At 41.7% G+C, this 22,671-nt stretch overlaps 1 protein-coding gene and 1 long non-coding RNA gene across 2 annotated transcripts in view; one reads left to right on the top strand and one right to left on the bottom strand.

Moving 5' to 3' along the window:
* The first annotated feature begins 25 nt into the window (after nt 1–25).
* LOC105874736 (uncharacterized) lies at nt 26–22,545 on the top strand. Its single transcript, XM_075998919.1, has 6 exons — nt 26–161; nt 1,705–1,795; nt 7,188–7,278; nt 16,637–16,763; nt 17,176–17,304; nt 20,961–22,545. The coding sequence occupies exons 3-6, from the start codon at nt 7,207–7,209 to the stop codon at nt 22,244–22,246; spliced, it is 1,614 nt and encodes a 537-aa protein (XP_075855034.1). The 5' UTR covers nt 26–161; nt 1,705–1,795; nt 7,188–7,206; the 3' UTR covers nt 22,247–22,545.
* Nucleotides 3,664–22,671, bottom strand: part of LOC105874738 (uncharacterized) — an 84,739-nt gene continuing 65,731 nt past the window's right edge. The window contains exon 5 of the long non-coding RNA XR_012915872.1: nt 3,664–3,784. This is a non-coding gene — a long non-coding RNA (uncharacterized LOC105874738). The remainder of the gene's footprint in view (nt 3,785–22,671) is intronic.

Below are 22,671 nucleotides of genomic sequence, written 5' to 3'. Positions count from 1 at the left end.
CCGGAAGCGGATCGGGTGGAGGGAGCGTGGCGTGGCTGCGCGTGAGTTTCCTTTTATCTACGTTGTTTGAACCTCGGCTTCTCAGACTTCCGGGGCTTCCGTACATGGGATCTGGGGTGACTTACAGAACGTAAATCCTCACAGCATTCCCTTCTCTCCACGTAAGTCAGGCGTCGCCCCGGGTGCGGGGTCGCCTGGGTTGGAGAAAATCACTGAGAGGCTTTTCCTGTCCCCAGTCTTTCTGCCTTCAGGCCGCGAGACGCCTCCTTTGGCGCCGTTTTCCTGCTTGAAACCTGTCACTGACCTCTCGGCCCACCTGAGCCATGTAAAGTCCTCACCCCCAGGTGGATTCAGGCCCTTCCGGTCCCCAAGCCTCGCCCTTCTGGGCCCCTGCGGGGCGGCGCTGCAGCCCAGTCCTGGGGAAGCCCTGTCCTCTCCCTGGTCCGGGGAATCTGCAGACCCCCCTCACCCCCCCTTCCTCCTTGGGCCAGGCCCTTCTGCTCCCCAGGACTCTTAGCAGTCATCCCTTCCTGCGATTCCGCGTTGGGGGAGGTGACCACGGTCCCTTCTGGAGACAGCCAGTGTCGTTGGTCCCAAATGACGCCCACTGGGAAATGCCGCCCTTCTTGGAGTCGGACATCTCACCGCGTTCCCCTCCCTTTGACTGTGGGCACGGGATCAGGAGAGACAGACTGGGAGGAAACAGAAAAACTGAGAATGCGCAAAAAAGAATGCAAAGTCCAGGATGGGTGAAGGATTTGCGAAGAGACAGTAGGATTGAAAAAAGGATATGGGAAAGTAGCAGGGGTAGAAAAGCGACTGGAGAAATGCAGAGAAGGGCTTGATCTCGCGAGAGATGAATTTCAGCAAAATAAGGACAGGGGCAGCCAAGGGGCAGGGACCTCAGACAGAGAGTGGGGGGAGACAGCAGCATGGTGCTGGGACAGTAAGAGGGGCCACCTGGTGACAAGGAGAGCAGAGGGGGAACCAAGGAGGGAGGGAGTGTAGGGACCTGGGGGTGGCAGAGCCTGGGACTGAGGGATTGTGCAGGGAAGAGGCAGTTTACCATGGACAGCAGAGGGGGAGCAGAGACAGGGAAGAAAGAGACATAAGTACATGGAGAGTGGGGACAGTGGAAAGACTGGGGAAAAAGGAACAAGAGGTGAAGCACGTTTCCAGAGTGGAGCAGGACAGGCAGAAGAGAAGGAACAGAGAGAGGAAGAAGGGGAGAAAGCAGAAGAGGAGAGGGGCTGAAACTCAGGGGGGAAACACAGGAAAAAGAGCTAGAGGAAGAAGGTGAGATTGAGAGATAGGGGACGAATGAGGGAGGGATACACACAGTAATGAGAAAAGTGGGGGGACACTGGAACCAGATGAGTGTTAAGGTGATTGAATAGATAGTTAAGTTGTCAACTGTTCATTTCTCTGTATATAATATATATTTTTGTTTAAGTGGTTCAGAAGAGAATCAGAATTGCCAAATTCCTCTTTATAAGGTTGGTGCATTTTATAATCATGGCAGCAGAAGTTAGCTTCCACCTGAAATGCATATTCAGCTAAAAGAAACTGACTTTACTCATTTAATTGTGGGTAATCTCTTCCCTTTTCCTGGGATGGGGTAGGGTATGGGAAGTGAAGTGGGTAAGAAGTAATGGAGTCCATTACCGCAGGGTGCCTTTTAAAAAATAAATTCTTTTTGTCCAGATAGGGGTCTTGCTGTGTTGCCCAGGCTGGACTTAACTCCTGGCCTCATGCAGTTCTCCCCTGTTAGCCTCTGAAAGTGCTGGGATTACAGGTATGGCCTACATGGTGCCTTTCAAAAGCAACATTGAAAATGGTTTTGTGCTCTTTTTGTAATGGCGTTCCTTTCTTTTCTAGGTCTTTTTTTTTTTTTTTTTTTTTTTTTTTTGAGACAGAGTCTCACTTTGTTGCCCGGGCTAGAGTGAGTGCCGTGGCGTCAGCCTAGCTCACAGCAACCTCAGACTCCTGGGCTCGAGTGATCCTGCTGCCTCAGCCTCCCGGGTAGCTGGGACTACAGGCATGCGCCACCATGCCCGGCTAATTTTTTATATATATATCAGTTGGCCAATTAATTTCTTTCTATTTATAGTAGAGACGGGGTCTCGCTCTTGCTCAGGCTGGTTTTGAACTCCTGACCTTGAGCAATCCGCCCGCCTCGGCCTCCCAAGAGCTAGGATTACAGGCGTGAGCCACAGCGCCCGGCCTTTTCTAGGTCTTTTTCATTTCATTAATTGATTTTGGAAACTTGACATGATTTTTCCTTTATTCAATTTGTATTTTTCTACATATAATTACTTCTGATATAGGGTTGGTAGTATCCTATAATAAGCATACATCATTGTTTTCAAAATTACATATTTTCATATTATTTTCTTTGACCTCAGAATTCATCAGTTTTTTTTAAGAATTTCAAAATTGTTTCTCTTTAAAATAGATTCTGTCCAGTTTATTTATTTATTTTTTCCTTCTTTCTATGATCACATTATATATATATATATATCTCAATATCATGCCCAGCCCGCATTTTTTTTTTAAAGACATAGGGTCTGGTTCTTTTACCCAGGCTGGAAAGTGACATTAACATAGCTCACTGCAGCCTCTAACTCCTGGGCTCCAATTATGTTGCTGTCTCCTAGACTCTAGAGTCTCTGAGATTATAGGTGTTAGCCACCACACCTGGCTAGTCTTTATCATATATTAGAAACATTCTTTGGAACCTAATATGTAATTTTAGATTGTTTCAATGTGCACTTCTTAAAGATATCAATGACCCATTTTTCACCTTAGCATCAAAATCTAGTTGAAGTAGCTAGTCTGGTATTCAGTTTTCTTCCCTCTTGTCATCTGTTAAAACTAGTGAGCTGTGAGCTCCTAGATAGATATCGCCCTCAAGTCCCTCTGGTTCATCATGTTCTCTGCAAAGGTAAAAGCAGGGTTGGAATGACTTGGAAGTTTCTTCCAACAGAGCCCATGTGTTGAGGAAGAAAAAATTTGCTCAGACCTGACTGTTTTAAGCACACATAGGTATGTGTTCACAGTTGTGTATTTTTTCAGTATATTACTGTGATCTTCTGGTGGAGAGTAATTAAATGTTTGGGATCAATGACATCAGAACAATGACAGAGAAGTTTCTTTGCTGAGACATGTGAAAGATGGGCTGGAATTTTCTAGAGGAGGTGTGATAGAGAGAAACCCATACATTGGCCCTTCCAGGCCACCATATCAGGATCCAGGTACATGTTCTGACTGGACCCAGACCTACTCAGGATAACTTGGTGAAACTTCTCTGAGCTCCATTGAGCCCACCTGCAACATGGAGATGAGGGACTATCCCAGAAAACCTCATTGTGGTTGACATTGACCCCTGAAGTGATTGGCCAAATAGAGTAGAGTCTGTGTGTGGCTTTTCTTTTGGGAGGGAGCAGTCCCTAGTTTTTATTAGAACTTTAAGTGGGACCCAGTCCTTCAAAAACGAAAAAACAAATTAAAAACAAAGTCAGTAGAATGGAAGAAACAGGAGCTTCGACTTAGAGACAGACACACCATCTTCAGAGATCTCTCTCAGCTTTAGAGTTATCATAGCTACATCTAAACGCAGGTCACGTCCATCTGTGGCACTGAACCCTCCACTGGCTTCCCATTTTCCTCAGGACAACGTCCAGGCTCCTCAAAGTGAAGGCTGTGCCAGAGGGAGGACCACTGTGCCTATATGTCATTCCCTTTCGTTCATTTACTCACTACATGTGGAGCCTGGCTTTTTTGCCTGCAACACAGATAAAAATGGTAAACCAACAGAATTTACGGCTCTACTTTATTTTGTTTGTTTTTACACACACACACACACACACACACACGCATACACACAGATAGATATAGAGATTTTTTTTTAAGCGATGGGGTCTTACTATATCATGCCCAGGCTGGGCTATTGAATTACTAATAGTCATCTGAGACAAATGCCCCAATGCAAAGGACTGAGGTAATCATTCCCCTGGGACTCCTGACTTCCTTGCTTCCTCCTGACATCAGCACCCCATCCAGCTCTGCCTACTCTGTTTCTGTCCCTGTGGCTGATCACAGCCTGGAGAAAACATTCACCCAGATTGACCTATCTCACTGCGCTTTCCTGCTCACCTGTGCTTGCATTTCCTTACAGTGTTTCCCTGAAAATAAGACCTACCCATAAAATAAGCCCTAGCAGGATTTCTAAGCATGTGCGCAATAGAAGCCCCACCCCGAAAATAAGCCCTAGTGATGGGCGTGGCTACGCAGCATGTCTGCACAACCCAAGCATTTTGTCGCCGAGCAGGAAAGATAAACAGCCCTTCTCATCTGCCCCATTGTAACAGCTGCTATCTCAGAGGTGACCGGAAAGTGTGTACAGCCCTACCAGCAAGGTTGGCTCCCCCTGTCAGGTCCCGGCCATCCTGTGCAGGCTGCAAGCTGAGGCTTTGAGGGCACCAGTGTCCTCAGTGAAGTGAGGAACGGGACGCTCCGCTTTAGGTATTGTGTGTTCCCAGGGGGAAGAAGGAAAGCTGTGGCTGCCATTTTACTCAGCACTGTGGGCCTCTCTCAGCCCCCACAGACACCAGGGAATGTGGGAAAAGCTTCAGCAAGCAGTGTCCTGCTGAGCCCAGAGAGCTCATTTCTGCCCCACTGTGCAGATTGGACCCAGTGCTCGCTGGATCTCTGACAAATAAGCCAGCCCTGCTCATTTAATGAGAGCTCTATTGCTTGACATGAGAGATTGTGGCCAATGGTTCTAAAGGAAATAGAGTCGCAAGAAATTGAGGATGGAATTTGGGGTTTGGAGAGTTATGATGATGTTCCAGAAGAAGACAACTTAACTGTATTTGAATAAATGTAGATTGTTGCACCATAGTTTTAAAAAAATAACACATCCCCTGAAAATAAGCCCTAGGGTGTCTTTTTGAGGAAAAATAAAAATAAGACCCTGTCTTATTTTCAGGGAAACACAGTATTTGTCTATTCCACACGTTTTCTCTTGATCCCCTCAGCACCCCAACTTTTCTTTTATCTTTTTTCTCTAAGACCTTTGTTTTTCCTCCTTTGAATCCCTGGAAGCAAGAAAAGAGATCTGGTACCGACCCACCCCTGTCTCAGGGCCTGTGGTCTGTGCTCAGTAGTGGCTGTGAATGGTCTGTCCCTGCTCCTCATTGTTGCTGGCCCTGCCATTGTGCCCTGCTTGCCAGCCACACTCGCAGTCTCAGGATGGTGTGGCCTCCTTCCTCCCTGGCGTCATCAATATTTACTTTAAGGGAATTATTTTGATCTAAGTACCCAGATGGTCATAATGTGTATTAAGACACACGCGCACACACACACACACACAGTGAGGCTTTTTCCCCTCCATTCTTCCTTCTTGGAAACATAAATTTTCCATGAAATATGTATTTATCTTTAGTAAACACCCTTCTTCTAAGTTCCATTTAAAAGCTAAAAACTTGCTTATATTCTATCTTCATTCTTGCCTTCAGTTCCCTCGACTCCATCCAATCAAGCTTCCACATCCACTATTCCACTGATAGTCTCTTTTTCAGAGTCACCCGTGATCTCCCTATTTCTGAACCAGTATTTAATTTTCTGTCCTTTTTTCTTTTTCTCCTGTTAACATGTTACACAGCTGGTGTCTCTCTTTCTCTTTCTTTCTGTGTCTCTGTCTCTCTCTCTCTCTTTTTCCTTGGTGTAAGGATGTCCCACTAACCTTCAGAAGTCTATTTGATTTAGTTTTCTTGTCACCTCCCTGATGATTTTACACTTTCCTCTTTTGGTGTGTCCTGAACTCGCAGTTCTCTGAATGTGCGCGTGACCCACAGCCTAGTCCTTGAGCCTCTTCTCATCTCAGTCCACACGCACTGCCTTTCCTAGTCGTCTCTTCTCGTGGTTTAAGCCCCACTGACATGTCAGCATTTCCCTTGCACACCTCTGCCCCGAACTGCAGACTCCTGCGTCCAGCTGTGTCCTCCACTCTCTGCTGGGCTAACAGGCATCTGCCCCTTCGCATGTCCAAAAGGGACATTCTGAACTCCCCCAAACGTGTTCCCCTTTCGTCCCCCATCTCAGGTGAGAGTGACCCTGTACTTCCTGGGGCTTGTCTGAACTCATCAGCTTGTATTTTAAATATTTAGAATAATTACATGATTTGTATGTATTGTAGGATGTAATATAAAGAAAAAATCGCACATTCACTCGATATTGGTGAGGGTATCCGTAGTTTGCAAACTTCTCTTGAGATGTGGGAGAGAAACGTGTGCAGACCTGGCCCTCCCTGCTCTGCTCCGCCAGGACCTCGCAGGCCTCTTCCCTTTTCCTGGGCACGAGGTGGCTCCTGCCTCAGGGCTTCCATGTGGGCAGTCTGTCTGCCTAGAACTCTCTGCCCTCCCTCCTGGAGGTGGAAACATCCTTCCTTGCCCAGGTCATTGTCCTGCTATCCCCTTCTCAGTGGAGGCTTCTCCGACTTCCCCCAATTTAAGATTCCAGCCACACCCTCACCCCCCACACTGGTCCATATTGCCTGTTCTGTGTGTTTCTTTTTGTTCCTTTGCCGTTCACTGTCTGGATACTGGTGGCACCAAGTCCCCAAGGGGACAAGAGCAGAGGGAAGTGTGCTGGGTTTGTCCCCGAGCTCACGCCTGGCTGCACGTTAGGGTGCTAAGGCTTTGCAGACACATCCCTGTGCCCCCTTTGCAGAGATTCCCGCTCCCATAGTCACGTTGGGACGCTCCTTCAGTATATTTACAGTGCCCCGCGTGGCTCCAGTGCGTATCCAGCGTCGAGTGTCCAGGCTCAATTTCTTTTATTTCTATGGGCAGAGACCAGCCTGCGGTCCATGCAGGGGTGAGGGGGCCGTGCTCTGCATCAGGTTGGTCAGGGCCACACCTGTGCCCTGGAGGGGAGCCCAGCCCAGCTCCCCCCTGCTGCAGCGTGAGTGTGGGCTTCCACAAGGGGGGCGAGTTCTGCTCAAAGGGGTCAAAAACTCACCCTTTGGGCTTCCTGTGTGAGGTTTTTATCCTTGCATCCCTCCTGGTGCAGTGGGTCGCAGAGGACCTTTTCTCTGCAGGGTGAGGTCTGTCTTTGTATGTGCTGTAGCACAGGAAGGGGGTGTGTGGTTTCTTATGTTTAATCCTCCTATTTTTCACATTCAGGATTGACTGCCAAAGACTCATGTTGGGTGAGGAAGAAGCCTGGAAGCGGGCCAGGAGGAAAGGAAAGGAGTCAGGAATGGCTCTGGCTCAGGTAAGGTGATGTTCTCAGTGGGTGGCTCTGTGTCTCCCTCCTTTCTGACATGCCGGGCACTGGAGTCGCTGATCTTCTGCGACTCTGCAGCATCCTGCCTGTTGTGTTTGCCCACACTCACCCGTGCCTTCCCTCAGTCCCTGTCACCTCCACTCAGATTCCATCTCACTGTGACCCAGTGACAGGACCCTGTGAAGAGGCTCCATTGGACACGGTCCTGGGAAGGGCTTCTCACCCAGGCAGGGGTTGGAGACGGGTGTGGCCCTGTGGCGTCAGTGCTGTCGGGCAGCAGGGCCTGTTCAGGGGCCACGGCTGGATGCACTGTCAGCTCTCTGTAGACTGGGATTAGAGAAGCTGCCCTTGAGTCATGGGTAATGCGCACAGACACCTGCTGAATGCTCTAAAAAGAGAATAATCAGGAGATATTCTTTCTGATTCATTTATATTACATTTATAGCTAAATTAGTGAGTCACTGACTCAAACTCCTAGTGACAGAGTGGAATGGAAAGTTAGACACAGACATCAGTGATAGAGGATCCTTTCATTCCATCATCCGTTTTTACTATAACATAGATGTCAAATAGCAGGAGCTTCATTAAACTATTCTCAGACAATCCATACCACAGATACCGTTGTGTTCCTGCAGGGACTCTTGTGCGACAGGCGTTTTAGCTAAGAGTGGTTGTAATTTTGTTCAGACCGAGGAACAGAACTTCTTTGCCATTAGAGAAGATGGAACTTTATTTTTGTTTTGCCAATTATTATTAAATATTCCATTTTTCTTGAAACATCCCACGGCATATATTTAGTTTATAGTAAAACTCTAAACAAACATGCTGAGCTTAGGTGCTAAGGCGTAGAGCACCGCCCGTCCTGTCTGGCCTTCCACCCTCCTCCCGTGCTAGTGGGGAATCAGTGTTGTCAGTTTTGTGGAGAGAGCACAAGTCCTGTGGAAACGTCGGCTTCATTGTGAGATTAAAAGGTAAAGTTCTTCAGTGAATGCTTTGTTATGACATTTTGACCTGCAAGCTTCCAAAATGTATATGTTTTTTGTTAGGAAACATTGACAGATAGCTTGCTATAGAATTGTACATCCTTTTTTGTGTTTGTTTTTGTGTGACAGAGTCTTACTCTGTTTCCTGGGCTAGAGTGCCGTGACATCAGCCTAGCTCACAGCAACTTCAAACTTCTGTGCTCAAGCAATCCTCCTGCCTGAGGCTCCGGAATAGCTGGGACTACAGGCATGTACCACCATGCTCAGCTAAGTTTTTCTATATATTCTTAGTTGGTCAATTAATTTCTTTTCCCTTTTTAGTATAGACGGGGTCTCATTCTTGCTCAGGCTGGTTTCAAACTCCTGACCTTGAGCAATCTGCCCCCCTCAGCCTCCCAGAATGCTAGGATTAGAGGCATGATCCACCACACCTGGCCTTAGAATTCTACATCCTTGTTGGAGCATTCTGCTAGTGAAGACAGGTGGATGTTTTCGCTTTCCCAGTGTTACAAAGAATTCCACAGTGGCTTCCTCTGAACAAGTCAGATTCACTATAGATATCGGAGGATTCCTGCAGATTGGGCATTTGAAAGAGTGATTGCTTCTTCCAGCATGGTGCATTTCCTACCTTGCTACATCTGGCAACATTCCATCTCTCCACCTCAGCTGCAAAGGTTTACCCTCTCCCACCAACTGACGTGGCCCAATTACAGGACGGGGGATGGACATAGAACATAAAATAATGACACAGACGCACACGGACATGAAATGACTTGAGTGTCCAATACATCAGTCGCTTTATTTTTATACCCCCCGGACCCAAGGTTAGTTCCTTGTACATGAGCATCTGAACATAGTAGCAATAACTGCCAATTCCGGAGTTGTTTCAAAAGGGAACAATTTCCCATAATCTCAGACCTCAAAACGGTTACTTGAGGCGCCAGTGCCAGACATAACTCAAAACCAAGGCTGAGATAAGCAGCATTTAAGCAATGCAGCCATCAGAAGAATTTCTTGTGCTCTTTCCAAGCCAGCAGCTCTCTCCCAGCCAGTGGCCGACCGCCACGGTTGTGTCTGTCTTAGGTGGTCCTCCCCATGAGGGATCTTACCCGTCATTGACTACCAACTATCATACAGGGCCGGACGTTGGGAATGTTCTTCTTATCATTATGGCTTCCAGACTCTCACCACGGGGGCCCACCATGTGGGAGCTGGGCACCATTTGCTTATGTGCAGACACTCAGGCCTCTTGTTATGTCCCAAGGCAGTAACTGTGTCTGAAGAAAATACTGGCTACCGCTGTGTGAGGCAGCACACGTACATTACAGGCTATGGTGAATGATTAGTATAAGGCATAACACCAGAATCAGCCCCCAACAACCAACAACAAACCAGATTTCCCCTTCATTAAACAAAACTTGCCAGTATGTTCTTTTTACATTTTTAAAATATGGGCAAAATGACAATCCTCTTTCTCTCCTCCTACATTTTCTGATTACTCACGAGTCTGATGAGCTTTCATTACTTTGTGGATATGTATATATAAGATGGATTTTATATGTTGCTCCATTTTCTTTTCTTGTATATTAAGAGCTATTTTATAGCTCATGGTTTAACTCTATGTATATGACTTGTTGTCTTTCTGTAAGTTGTAGATTTTTTTGCATGAAACAAAATCCTTCTCTGATTCAAGCCCCGATCTTTTATTGTGTGTATGTTTTATCTTGCTTTGGAAGACCTCACTTAATGCATGTATACAAAATGGTGTGATTCATTTGGATCTAGTAGTTTAATATTTTGATTATATGTCTTATTAATTTGGATTTTGGGGTATACATTGTAGGTACTTTAATTGATTTAAAGTTTCAAAATACAAGTTCTTTCTATGTAGTTAATCAAAGGATTTCATTTTGTTGTTGTTCAAGGTTACATTGCTTTTGCATTGACAGAACACAGGCCTACCATTTCACTCTTTTCGGTGCATCTTTTGAAGGACAGAAGTTTTCCAGTTGGAGATAGTCCCATTTGTCTATTTTTGCTGTTCTGCTTATGCTTTTGGTGTTATATCCAAGAAATCATTGCCAAATGTAATGTTCCTTCTGTTCCTAGTCCGTCTTTCACTGTGTCAATGTCGTGTATTACGTTGACTGACTTTCTTCTCCTGAACCACCCTTGCTTTCCTAGTGTGTATCACACTTGCTCATGGCCTGTGATTCTTTTAATGTGCTGTACAATTTGGTTTCTTAGTATTTTTCTGAAGACTTTCTCTCTCTTTTTTTTTTTTTTAGAGAGAGTTTGTTCGGTTGCCCAGGCTGGAGTACAGTGGCATGATCATAGCTTACCGTAGCCTTGAATTCATGGGCTGTAGTGATCATCCTGCCTCATCCTCTTAAGTTGCTAGGACTGCAGGTACACGCCACCACACCCAGCTAATTTTTAAAATATTTTGTTGAGATGGGGCTTGCTCTGTTTCCCAGGCTGTTTGAAAAATCCTGAGCTCAAGAGATCCTTCCTCCTCAGCCTCCCAAAGTGCTGGGAGTACAGGCATGAACCACTAAACTCAGCTTGTTGAGGACTTTTTCATCAGTATTCATCTGGAACATTGTATAGTTTTGTTTGCTTGTAATGTGTGTGCCTGGCTTGTATCAGAGTCCTGGTGGTGTCACAGAATGAAATTTCTTTGCGTTCTCTTTCTACCATCATTTAGAAATGAGAAGGATTGGTGTTAATTTAAAAGTTTGATAGAATTATGCAGTGATTATGAATTTTGCATCTGGTTCTAGACTCTTGGATGGGAGATTTTGATTAATATCTATAGTACTTATAAGTGTGTGTAGATTTTTTATTTCTTTTTGACTCAGTAGGTTGTGTGTATTTCTACAGATGGATCAGTTTCCTCTAGCTTATGTAATTTGTTGGCATATGCTTGACCATACTTATCTTTTACACTCTTTCTTACTGTGACATGCAGGTGATGCGTGTGATGGTTTTCCCTAATGCCCTTAGGCTGTCTTCATTTTTCTTCATTCTGTGTTTTCTTTTGCTCCTTTTTCTGTTTGCTGTTTATATCTTCTACCTGGTCAAGTCAGCTTTTGAAGCCCACTAGTGTTTTTTTTCAATTTAGGTATCATTATATTTTTCAGCTCAAGAATTTCTCTTCTGTTTTGTATAGTTCTAGTTCTGATGATAATCTCATTTTGTTCATATTATACATTGTTTTTCCGATGTGGTGAAGTCCATATGTGCTCTCTTAATTCGTTGAATATCCTTGTAACTCTTACTTTGAATTCTTTGCATGGTAATTCAAAAAATCTTCATTTCTTTAGTGTCAGTTTGTGGTGATTTAATTTGGTCCTATGTATGGGTTTTGTTTCCTTTGTATTTTATATATGTCGTTATCTTCTGTTGGGACTTCAGCATTTCTCAAATCAGGCACTTATTTCCGGTTTTTGTTTCCCTTCATTTAGAGAGGACACTGTTTATGTAGCCCGACTAGACATTCTGGAGACATCTCAAGACTTTTTTGAGGATGTGTCCTCTCTAGGCTTTTGGTTATAATCTAACTGAACAGATTTTTCCATTTGAGCCATTTCTACTCAGAAGCTCTTCTGTTGTCTGCCTGGTAGTCTGCAGCCTTGTTGGTGCTCTAGCAAACTGTGGTCTGGGTCTCCCCCTAGTGTCCTACCCGTGCTCCTGCGGTACTTGTTTATAATGATGGCCTTTATTTTCAGTGGCTCCCAGGCCCAGTGTGCTTTTACTTTCAGTGATTATGTTCACCCAAGATAGAAATTTGTCCCTCCAGTAGTCCCCTGAAAATCAGCATGTGGGACGGATGTTCCCATACTTTTCGTCCCCTGGAAGAAATCAGGACTTAGGGGTTTCTTCAAAATGTTGTCACATCATGGCAGGGTAGTGCCTCTGGCAAAGTGTCTCAATAGTTCCCATTAGGCATCCATTAGGGGTTCCAACCTCTTAAGTGATTCCTCAACTTCACACAGACAGTTGCTCTGTGTGTTGTTATCTGTGTGTGTCTCTGTGTCTGGGGTTTGCGGTTCCTCTCTCTTACTGATACCACCTCATTAGTACACTTCTATAATTTCTTTACATAAGCCTGGAAATATCTTTTAATTAGGTGCCATGATATATTTGCTAGTGGAAATGTCATGTGCCATGTGTCTGTTTAATGAGAGCTGCTAAGGAAAGAAGATGGTTTTCAGTATATTTGTATTAATTTTTATACTTAAACGGCATTTTTTTCTAGGTTGCAGTCATGTCATCTGTTAATTTTAACAAATCTAGCTCTTTACTCTCTTCCCCACTCCCTTTTTTTTCACTATTTTCCTCTTTATTGGTCCCTGCTCAGATATCTTGGGCAGTGGTGTTTGCCTGGAGTCCTGGCCAGCCCACTTTTCTCCATCTTAATTAAATGAGATGCATCCTATGCTTACTGGGATCATGATATTTGGTGAAGTATTCTTTCTTAACATTAGGGTTGTTTTCACATATTTATATTTTGGCCTGATTTTTAACTATCTAATAATTATTTCAGGTACACAGGGTTGTGATGCATTTTTTTATAAATCTACATCTGGTTGGTTTTTTTTTCTCTTTTTTTCTTTTTTTAAGAGACAGGGTCTCACTTTCTTGCCTATGCTGGAGTACAGAGGCATGAGCAGAGCTCACTACAACCTCCAACTCCTGGGCTTAAGCAATCCTTCTGCCTCAGCCTCCGAAGTAGCTTGGACTATAGGTGTGCACCACCATAGCTGGCTAATTTTTAATTTTTTGGTGAGGTGCAGGTTCTTACTTTGTTGTTCAGTCTGGGCTTGACCTCCTGGCCTTAAGCTGTCCTCCCACCTTGGCCTCCCAAAGTGCTGGGATTACAGATGTGAGCCACTGCACTGGCCTAATCTAAATTTGTTAAAGTAATGTATGATATTGATACTTTCCATTTCTCATGTTCTGATTTTGTTACAGGAATAATCTGTTTTAATAAACTCTTTTGGGTTTTTTGGTAATGACTACATATCTAAATTTAACTACACAAAATTGTATCCATATTTTTTTAATACATGTACTTAATAGTATTAAAATTCAAGTTTCTGCATTTTTTTATATTGTACCATTTTTAAATTTTTTTAAATTATTATTTCAGAATATTACAGAGGTCCAGGTGTTTTGGTTATGTGGATTGCTTTTGTACAGCTTGAGTCAAAGTTACAAGTGTGTCCATCGCTCAGATAGTGTACATTTTATCCATTAGGTATCATTTCACTCATCCCCTTCTCCCGCCTTTCACCTGCTTGATTTCCTTTGAGTTTTACTTCCATATGTGCATTTGAGTGCTGATTGGTTAGTTCCAATGTAACGTGAGTATGTGTGGTATTTGTTTATTCTTTGTTGCACTCTTTCACTTAGGAGAATGGTCTCCAGTTTGTCCAGGTTGTGACAAAGGATATTAACTTCTCTTTTATGGCTCAGTAGTACTCCGTGTTATACATACACCACATTTTATTAATCTACTCGTGAATTAACGTGCACTTGGGTTCATTCTGCCTCTTCTCGAATGTGAATTGTGCTGCAATAAACATCTGAGTCAAGTGTCTTTTTAATAAAACGATGCTTTTTTCCTTTGGGTAAATACCCAGTATTGGAATTGAAGGATCAAATGGTAAGTATACTATTAGTTTGTTAAGGTATCTCCATACTAATTTCCATAGAGGCTGTACTAGTTTACAGTCCTACCAACAATGTATAAGTATTCCTTGCTCTTTGTATCCACACCAGCATCTATTGTTTTGAGACTTTTTGATAAAAGCCATTCTCACTAGAGTTAGGTGATATCTCCTTGTGGTTTTGATGTGCATTTCCCTGATAATTAGAGACGTTGAGTATTTTTTCATATTGTATTGGCCATTACTCAATTGTCTATCTAAAAGCTATTGTCTATCTAAAAGCTCTGTTTGTGTGTTTTGCCGTCTTTTTAAAGGGGTTGTTTGATTCTTTTCTTGCTGGTTTGCTCCAGTTCTTTGTAATTTCTAGTGATTAACCCTTTATCAACTGGATAGCATGCAAATATTTTTCTCATTCTGTAGGTTGTCTATTTGCTCTAGTGATTATTTCTTTGGCTGTGAAGAAGCTTTTTGTTTAATCAAGTCCTGTTTATTTTATTTTTTTTTTCTTGCTGTGATTGCAGTTGGGGTCATCTTCTAAATTCTTTGCCTAGGCCAATATCTAGAATACTTTTCCAACATTTTCTTCTAGCATTCTTATAGTCTCATGTGTTAGGTTTAAGTCTGTTATCCATTAGGAATTTATTTGTGTGAGTGGTGAGGTAAGGATCCTGTTTCAGTCTTCTACATGTGGCTGTCCAATTTTCTAGCACCATTTATTGAATAGGGATTTTCCTCCCAATATATTGTCTGCTTTGTCAAAGATCAGATGGCTATATGTGGAGGGTTTTATATGTGGGTTTTCTGTTCTGTTACATTGGGCTATGTAGAGGGTTTTATATCTGTGTTCTCTGTTCTGTTACATTGGTCTGTGTCCCTATTTTGTGCCAATACCATGCTGTTTTGGTTACTGTAGCCTTGTAGTATAGCTTGAAGTCTGGTAAAGTGATGCCTCCTGATTTGTTCCTTTTGTTAAAGGTTGCTTTGGCTATTGAATCTTTTTTCCATTTCCATACAAAGCATAGAAGTATTTTTTCTAGATGTGTGAAAAATGACCTTGGTATATTGATGGAGATTGCATTGAATCTGTACATCACTTTGGGTAGTATGGACATTTTAACAATGTTAATTCTGCCAATCCATGACCATGATTTATTTTTTCATTTGTTTCCAACCTCTGTAATTTCCTTCCTCAGTGATTCATAGTTCTCTATATAGAGATCTTTTACCTCCTTGGTTAGATATATTCCTGGATATTTCATTTTCTCTGTTGCTGTTGTGAAAAGTATTGAGTTTTGATTTGATTCTCAGCTTGATTGTTGTTTCTGTATAGAGATGCTACTGATTTGTGTACATTCATTTTATAACCTGAGACTTTGCTGAATTTATCAATTTCCTGGAGTCTCTTGGAAGAATCTTTGGGGTTTTCTAGATATAAAATCATAACGTGAGCAAGGAACAATTGTTTGACCTCCCATTTGGTCACTATTCAGGTCCTTCTCTTGCCTGATTGCTCTGGGTAGGACTTCCAGCACTATGTTGAATAAAATTGGTGACAGTAGGCATCCTTGTCTTGTTCCAGTTCTGAAGCACCAGTTCGCAGGTACCTCCCAAATTGTGCTCCTCTATTCCACCATAACTCCCCAAGGGAAGAGGCACAGTCCTCACTCTCTGTGAAGGCCTAAGCATGAAGTGCACACCCGCAACAGAGGAGCCTCTTGATCAACTTGGGTTGTTTGAGGAAATTTGGTATAATTGTCATAGGTATTGCCTAAAATAGTATTAAAATGATGAGAGAGTACTCAGCTTTTAGACTAGGACAAAACGCCACTGTGTGCATCCATTTTGAAAGAGTTAAGAAATTGCATTAAAGTATCCCTGTTAAAGCAAGGAATGACTATAATCTGATTGATACACTGCTTTTATAACAAAGGTTTTTAACATAGTAGTCATACTAGGATGCAGGGAAAATGATATCGCCCAAGAGTTTCTTATTTATTTCTCTTGAGAAATAATATTCTTTCTGCAGTCAACATCCTTATCTAAGTTGTTATCACAATTTATGAGTGTAAGAGGCAGAACTCCATATCCTTAAATTAATATAAGAGGTTTCACTGAAGTCTGCAAAAGAAATTATAAAAGATATTCTGAAGTATATAGATGAACAGCCAGATGGAAGGGATGTATTGCGCAAAGTGTGGAAGGAAGCGGCTCAGAACTTCCATGCCATCTTTGCAAGCACCACCCTCTGGGAACATTTACATGTTCCCCTGTCTGGAAGGTACTCTGAACCCTGTTCTTTGGGTTTTTGTGAGACGTCACTACATAAGCATAATTGTATATATCACTGGATATTGATGATCAGCCCGTGTCCTCTCAGGGGAGGTTGAGGGTTGCAGGTAAAAGTTCTGACCGTGTTATACAGCCTGGGTATTTCCAGTGACCAACCCCCAACCTGAAGTAGGGGCCTCTGGCCACCACTTACCTTATTAACATACAACACGATACTGTCCCTCCAAAGATTTCAGGTGAGTTGTATGTCAGGAGGGAGTAGATGACCACATATATTAATATTTTACAGTATCATAATGTGGATCTGTGAGCCCATTCACTTCAATCAAATCTATTCTTAGAGTTCTCTCCTCAGAACTCTCCTAATAGCCACTTGGTGAAATGTGTTTTTCATTTTAGGAACGGTTGACATTCAGGGATGTGGCCATAGAATTCTCTCCAAAGGAGTGGAAATGCTTAGACTCAACTCAGAGGGCTTTATACAGGGATGTGATGTTAGAGAACTACAGGAACCTCGTCTTCTTGGGTGAGGATAACTTTCTTTTAGAAGTCAGAATGTCCTCTTGTGTATCTTTCCATTGTCTCTTGTGAGTCTCATGTTAGCCCTGCATTGCTTGATTGAGATTGAAGCTCTCTGGATTCAGAAATGAAAAGCTTTCTAATGGGTATCTAGACTTTAACTGCCACCTTGTATCAGATGTTTAAAATGTCCAGTTTCCTTTTTATCACTCCTGTGCTTTGATTCATTGGTTCTTCAAAGACTACTAAATGTCTACATGTTACAATATTCCCGAGGCATTCAAAAAGAGGCATTCAGATGATTGATTTCTGATATATCTTTATATATCTATCTGCAATATCCTTTCTCCTTACCTAAACATAGGGTTAGGATTCTGGAAAAGCCATGGTACCTAATATTCCTTTGTTTCTATAAGCAGGAATTTCTCATTTTGACCTGAGTATTATCTCCATGTTGGAGCAAGGAAAAGAGCCCTGGACTATAGAGAGTCAAGTGCAAATAGCAAGAAAATCAGATGGATGGAAACGAATCAAACGTGTGAGGACAGGTAAGTAAGTGCTCAGATGGATAGAGAGAAAGCTGCTCATCAAATAGTGCTTGGGAAACTATGCAAATCTGATAGTTCTATGGGAAAACAAAAGTTTACATCCTGTGAGCTCTGAAAGGAAATTTTTCTTTTCCTTCACTTCTCGCTCTGTTCCTCAGATATGTAACACTTTATCCCTATGCCCTCCAGCGGTGCTTCAGCTCAAACAGAAACAAATGGAAAGTCCTTGTTATGGTGGACAACACTGTGTTATCTGACCTCAAGAACTCTTTGGTTGTTGACACTGAGCAGCACAGGAAAGGCTGTTTCAGAAGGACTGCTTTCTCCCTGCCCTTTCCTTCTGCAGTTGACTCCATCTGATGCTGTTTGCAGTCCATATTGATAAGAGTTGTTGCCTTCACAGTTCTGATGACTAGACCGATCTATATTCCATCCCATTTCATGTGCTTGGAAGACCCAATCAGGAGATGGGAAACATTGTTTGGTCTTCCTTTGCTTGTGGGTCTCCAGACACTTCCTAGACCTTTCTGAAGCCCTTTCTGCCTGGTGAGGTACCTCAGCCATTTTTGCCACACTTCACGGCTGTGTGTGACAAGGGAGTGAATTGGATCTTCTGAGATTGTCACTCTGCAGAAAAAGAAGTCAATAGAAACATCCTGTCTTTGATCTCCAGTCCGACATGGGTACAGATCCTATTCTTTTCAATCTCTTTGTGTGGGATCTGTTGGCAGAACATGGAGTCCATTCTCAAGATATCACAAAATCTGATGCCCATGCATTGTATTTTTCTGCTTTCCACCACTGTTACTACTCAGTGAATGTAGGGAGCCTTGGCTCTGCCTGCTTTTGTACTCTTCTTAGTTTGTATGATTTTTTTTTTCTGAAACTGGCGTTCAACATACACATTCCTCTGGAAATCTGGATCTGCACTCATGTATCTTTGCAGTTTCTCTTCTGAGTTTCTTGTTAACCCCTGCATTGCTTGAGTGAGATGATAGCCTCAGTGCTGACTTGTTGGGATAATCCAGCTTTAGGTTATGCATAATAATTTCTGTGGAGTATGCTGGGGTTTATTGGATAACATAAAATTGATGAAGGAGAACACTTTAACTAATATGATTGAATATCATCCTGCTACATGCAAAGATGCCCTTCAAAGCCACTCTGTAGAGCTGGCCCATGATCTTGAGATAAAACGTATCAAGTCAGTCTGACTGATAAGTATTTCTATTGTTTTTCTAGTTTTTTAGAAGCATCACAAAACTGTCACTGTGACAATGCTGATCACATATACTAATGATCATCTCCCTTGAGCCAGCAGTCAATTTTGTAGGAATTTCTTCTAGGGAAAACATTCTTTAAGGCCATTCCCTCATGTGTAAACTGTTGTTCATGTCACATTTTTCATCCCCTATATGTGTCACTATTCTCTTTCAACAACAAAAACTTTGTCATTTTGTCATTGATTCAGACCTGTAATAGGCATGGTTTTAAAACATTTTCTTTAGGGAGTTTATGAAGTTAAATGATGTCTCCATATTTTAGTTCTACCATAATATGTTTAAGCCAGTGCATCTTTCCTCTTGCATAGTTTTATGTATTATAAATGAACTTTTCAAAAATTTATTTAATCAGCAGTTCATATATTCAAGGGAATTTTTATGATAAACAACAAAATTAGAGGTATCATACTACCTAATTTCAAACTATATTGCAAAGTATAGTAATTAAAACAGGATTGTAGTAGCCTAAAAATAGACACATTGATTAGTGAAGCAGAATAAAGAAGAGAAATGAACCAATACGTATATGGTCAATGGATTTTTGACAAAGGTGTCAAGAACACACAAGTGAAAAAGGACAGTCTGTCAGTACACAGTGCTGCAAAAATGATTGCACATGCAGAAGAATGAAACTGGACTCTTATCTCACATCATATACAAGTGCTTTCCATAATGTATCCAGCCGTGTAATATGAAAAATAGTATTAACAATAGCTGGATACTTTCCAACAGCTGTTGTATAAAAATTAACCACTAGGTGAAATCACAGGGGAAAACATGTTTAGACATGGTCTGAACATTTTTTTAGATTGGCTCTCAAAAGTTCAGGCAACAGAACAAATATAGATGAATGGGATTGCACTAAAGAAAACTGTTTCTTCACAGCAGAGGAAACAATTAAGGGAAACTTCGCATTGTGAGATAATATTTCCAAGCTGTACATCTGGTAGGAAATTAGTATCCAAAATGTATTAGAAACTGAAACAACTCAATGGCATGAAAAGAAATAGCCCAATTAAAACACAGTCAAAGGACCTCAATAGATATTTCTTGAAAGAAGACATATATATGAACAATAGATATATTAAAAAGACTCAAGATCAGTAATCATTATGAAAATACAACTTTAGACCACAATGAGGTACCACTGCAGACCAGTCATAATGGCTATTGCTGAGAAGTGTTGGTGAGGATAGGAAGAAAAGGAAACCCTTCTATACTGGTGGTGGGAATGTAAATTAATATAGGCATTATGGAAACCTGTATGGAGTTTCCTCTAAAAACTAAAAATAGTATTACTATATGATCCAAAATCTCGCTTCTGGGTTTCAAACCAAAGAATCTGGAATCTGTATGTCTAAGATATTTGTACTTTGTGTTTACTGTGGCATTATTGACACAGCCAAGTTATATAGTCAAACTAAGTGTCTGTTACCAGATGAATAGACACAGAAAATGTGATGTACAATACAGAGTGGAATACTACTCAGCTTTCAAAAGAAGGAAGTTCAGTTTCCCACACATGGATGAACATGGAGGACATTTTGCTAACTGAAGGAACCAGGTACAGAAATACAAGTATTGGATATTTATTTTCATTTATATGTGCAATGCAATTGGAGTAGAGTGTTGATTATCAGAAGCTGGAAAATGAGGAATAAGTTGGTCAGTGGGTACAAAGTTTCAATTCAATTCATTTATTCAGGAGTAAATGATGTTTTGGTGGTGATGGATACAGTTATAAGCTTCATTCCATTCCACATTATAAAGGTATATCATGATATAACATTGTTGTTATATCATATTGTGATATGATTGTGAAAAAACTCATATTACAGTTCTTGTATTCTGTACTGGTTCTAAAATGGATGTTCTTGTTTTTTCCTTAAGAGAAAATTGTTCCTATTTCCACAAACTATAACTTTTTGTAGATATAGTTACTGATTTTTTTTGCTTGTTTTATAATGTATTACTAGGATGTCTTACTAATTACTTTTTGTTACTATTTTTAGATGATAATTTTTAAGTATGCATTATCCAATATAACTTGTTTTCATTTCAATTGTGAGATAGCCATATGTTTTTTGTCAAATGGTGGTCATGCCTTTCAGGGGAAACATAGTTTTGCACATCGTATTTTAGTTATAGATGGTTTGCAACTTGACTTCCACGATATTAATTTGGATCACATGAAATCATCTTTATGAAACAATCCTATTCCTTGTGTGTTCCTAAAAATTAAATTTTATCTTTCTGAAGTTTCATAGATATGTTTAATATCAGTATTACTTTTGGTGTAATATTAAGTTTATCAATGTGAAAGGTTTGTTTATATGCTGTAATTAATTGGAAACTTACGGTTCTATCTTGTAGATCTCTCTCCTGAATTTGTAATAAAAAATGTACCACCAAAAGACACGACCAATGCAGGAGAAGAAGGCCTTGCACTTCACAGGAAAACGCATACAGGAGAAAAACCTTATAAATGTAATGAGTGTGGCAGGGCCTTCAGTAGAAATGTAGACCTTCAACGTCACAGGAGAACGCATACAGGAGAAAAACCTTACAAATGTAATGAATGTGACAAGGCCTTCGCTCAAAATTCAAAGCTTGTTAGGCATCAGAGTATTCACGGTATAGAGATACCTTACAAGTGTTATGAGTGTGGCAAAGCCTTTAGTGTACCTTCAAGACTAACTGTCCATCAGGCAATCCATACTGGAGAGAACCCTAACAAATGTAATGAGTGTGGCAAGGTCTTCACGCGACATGCAGACCTTGCACTTCACAGGAGAACGCATACTGGAGAAAAACCTTACAAATGTAATGAGTGTGGCAAGGCCTTCACTCGAAATGCAGACCTTACACTTCACAGGAGAAGGCATACTGGAGAAAAACCTTACAAATGTAATGAGTGTGGCAAGGCCTTCGCTGCAACTTCACAGCTTGTATGTCACAAGAGAAGGCATACTGGAGAAAAACCTTACAAATGTTACGAATGTGGGAAGGTCTTCAGGTATAATGGCTCCTTTGCAATCCACAGAAGAATTCATACTGGTGAGAAACCTTATAAGTGTTATGAGTGTGGCAAAGCCTTTAGAGCTCATAAAATCCTAACTACCCATCAGCTAATCCATACTGGTGGAGAACCTAACAAATGTAACGAGTGTGGCAAGGTCTTCACTCAACATTCAAACCTTGCACATCACAGGAGAATTCATACTGGAGAGAAACCTTACAAATGTAGTGAGTGTGGCAAGGTCTTCTCTCGAAGTAAATACCTTGCACGTCACAGGAGAAGGCATACTGGAGAGAGACTTTACAGATGTAATGAGTGTGGCAAAGACTTCACTGAAAGTTGGCACCTTGTTAGGCATCAAAGCATTCACAATAGAGAGAAACCGTACAAGTGTTTTGAGTGTGGCAAAGCCTTTCGTCTTCATTCAAGCCTAACTACCCATCAGATGATCCATACTGGAGAGAAACCTTACAGATGTAATGAGTGTGGTAAGGCCTTCACTCAAAATTCACAACTTACATGTCACAGGAGATGGCATACTGGAGAAAAACCTTACAGATGTCATGAGTGTGGCAAGGCCTTCATTCGAAGTGGGCACCTTATACGTCACAGGAGAAGGCATACTGGAGAAAAACCTTAGAAATGTAATGAGTGTGGCAAGGCCTTCACTCAAAATGGGCACCTTGTTAGGCATCAAAGTATTCACAATAGAGAGAAACCTTACAAGTGTTAAGAGTGTGGCAAAGCCTTTAGTGTACATTCAAGGCTGTCCATCAGGTAATCCATACTGGAGAGAAACCTTACAAATGTAATGAGTGTGGCAAGGCCTTCACTCAAAATTCACAGCTCGTTGATCATCAAAATATTCACAGTGGAGAGAAACCTTACAAGTGTAATGAGGGCAGGAAAGGCTTTAGGGTGCGTTCATTGCTCATTGTGCATCAGGCAGTCCATACTGTTGGGAAATAGAGTTCAGAGACATGGAAAGTTTCAGGAGTTGTGCAAGGCTTTGCCTTGAAGAAATCTGTTGGCTTATTAGTTCACAAATCAGAAGCTGCTTAGCAT

Source organism: Microcebus murinus, chromosome 32 (genome assembly GCF_040939455.1).
Source record: "Microcebus murinus isolate Inina chromosome 32, M.murinus_Inina_mat1.0, whole genome shotgun sequence".
In the NCBI taxonomy this organism is placed as follows: domain Eukaryota; kingdom Metazoa; phylum Chordata; class Mammalia; order Primates; family Cheirogaleidae; genus Microcebus; species Microcebus murinus.
The sequence above is the reverse complement of the archived record's forward strand: the minus strand, read 5'-3'. Positions and strand labels throughout refer to the sequence as shown.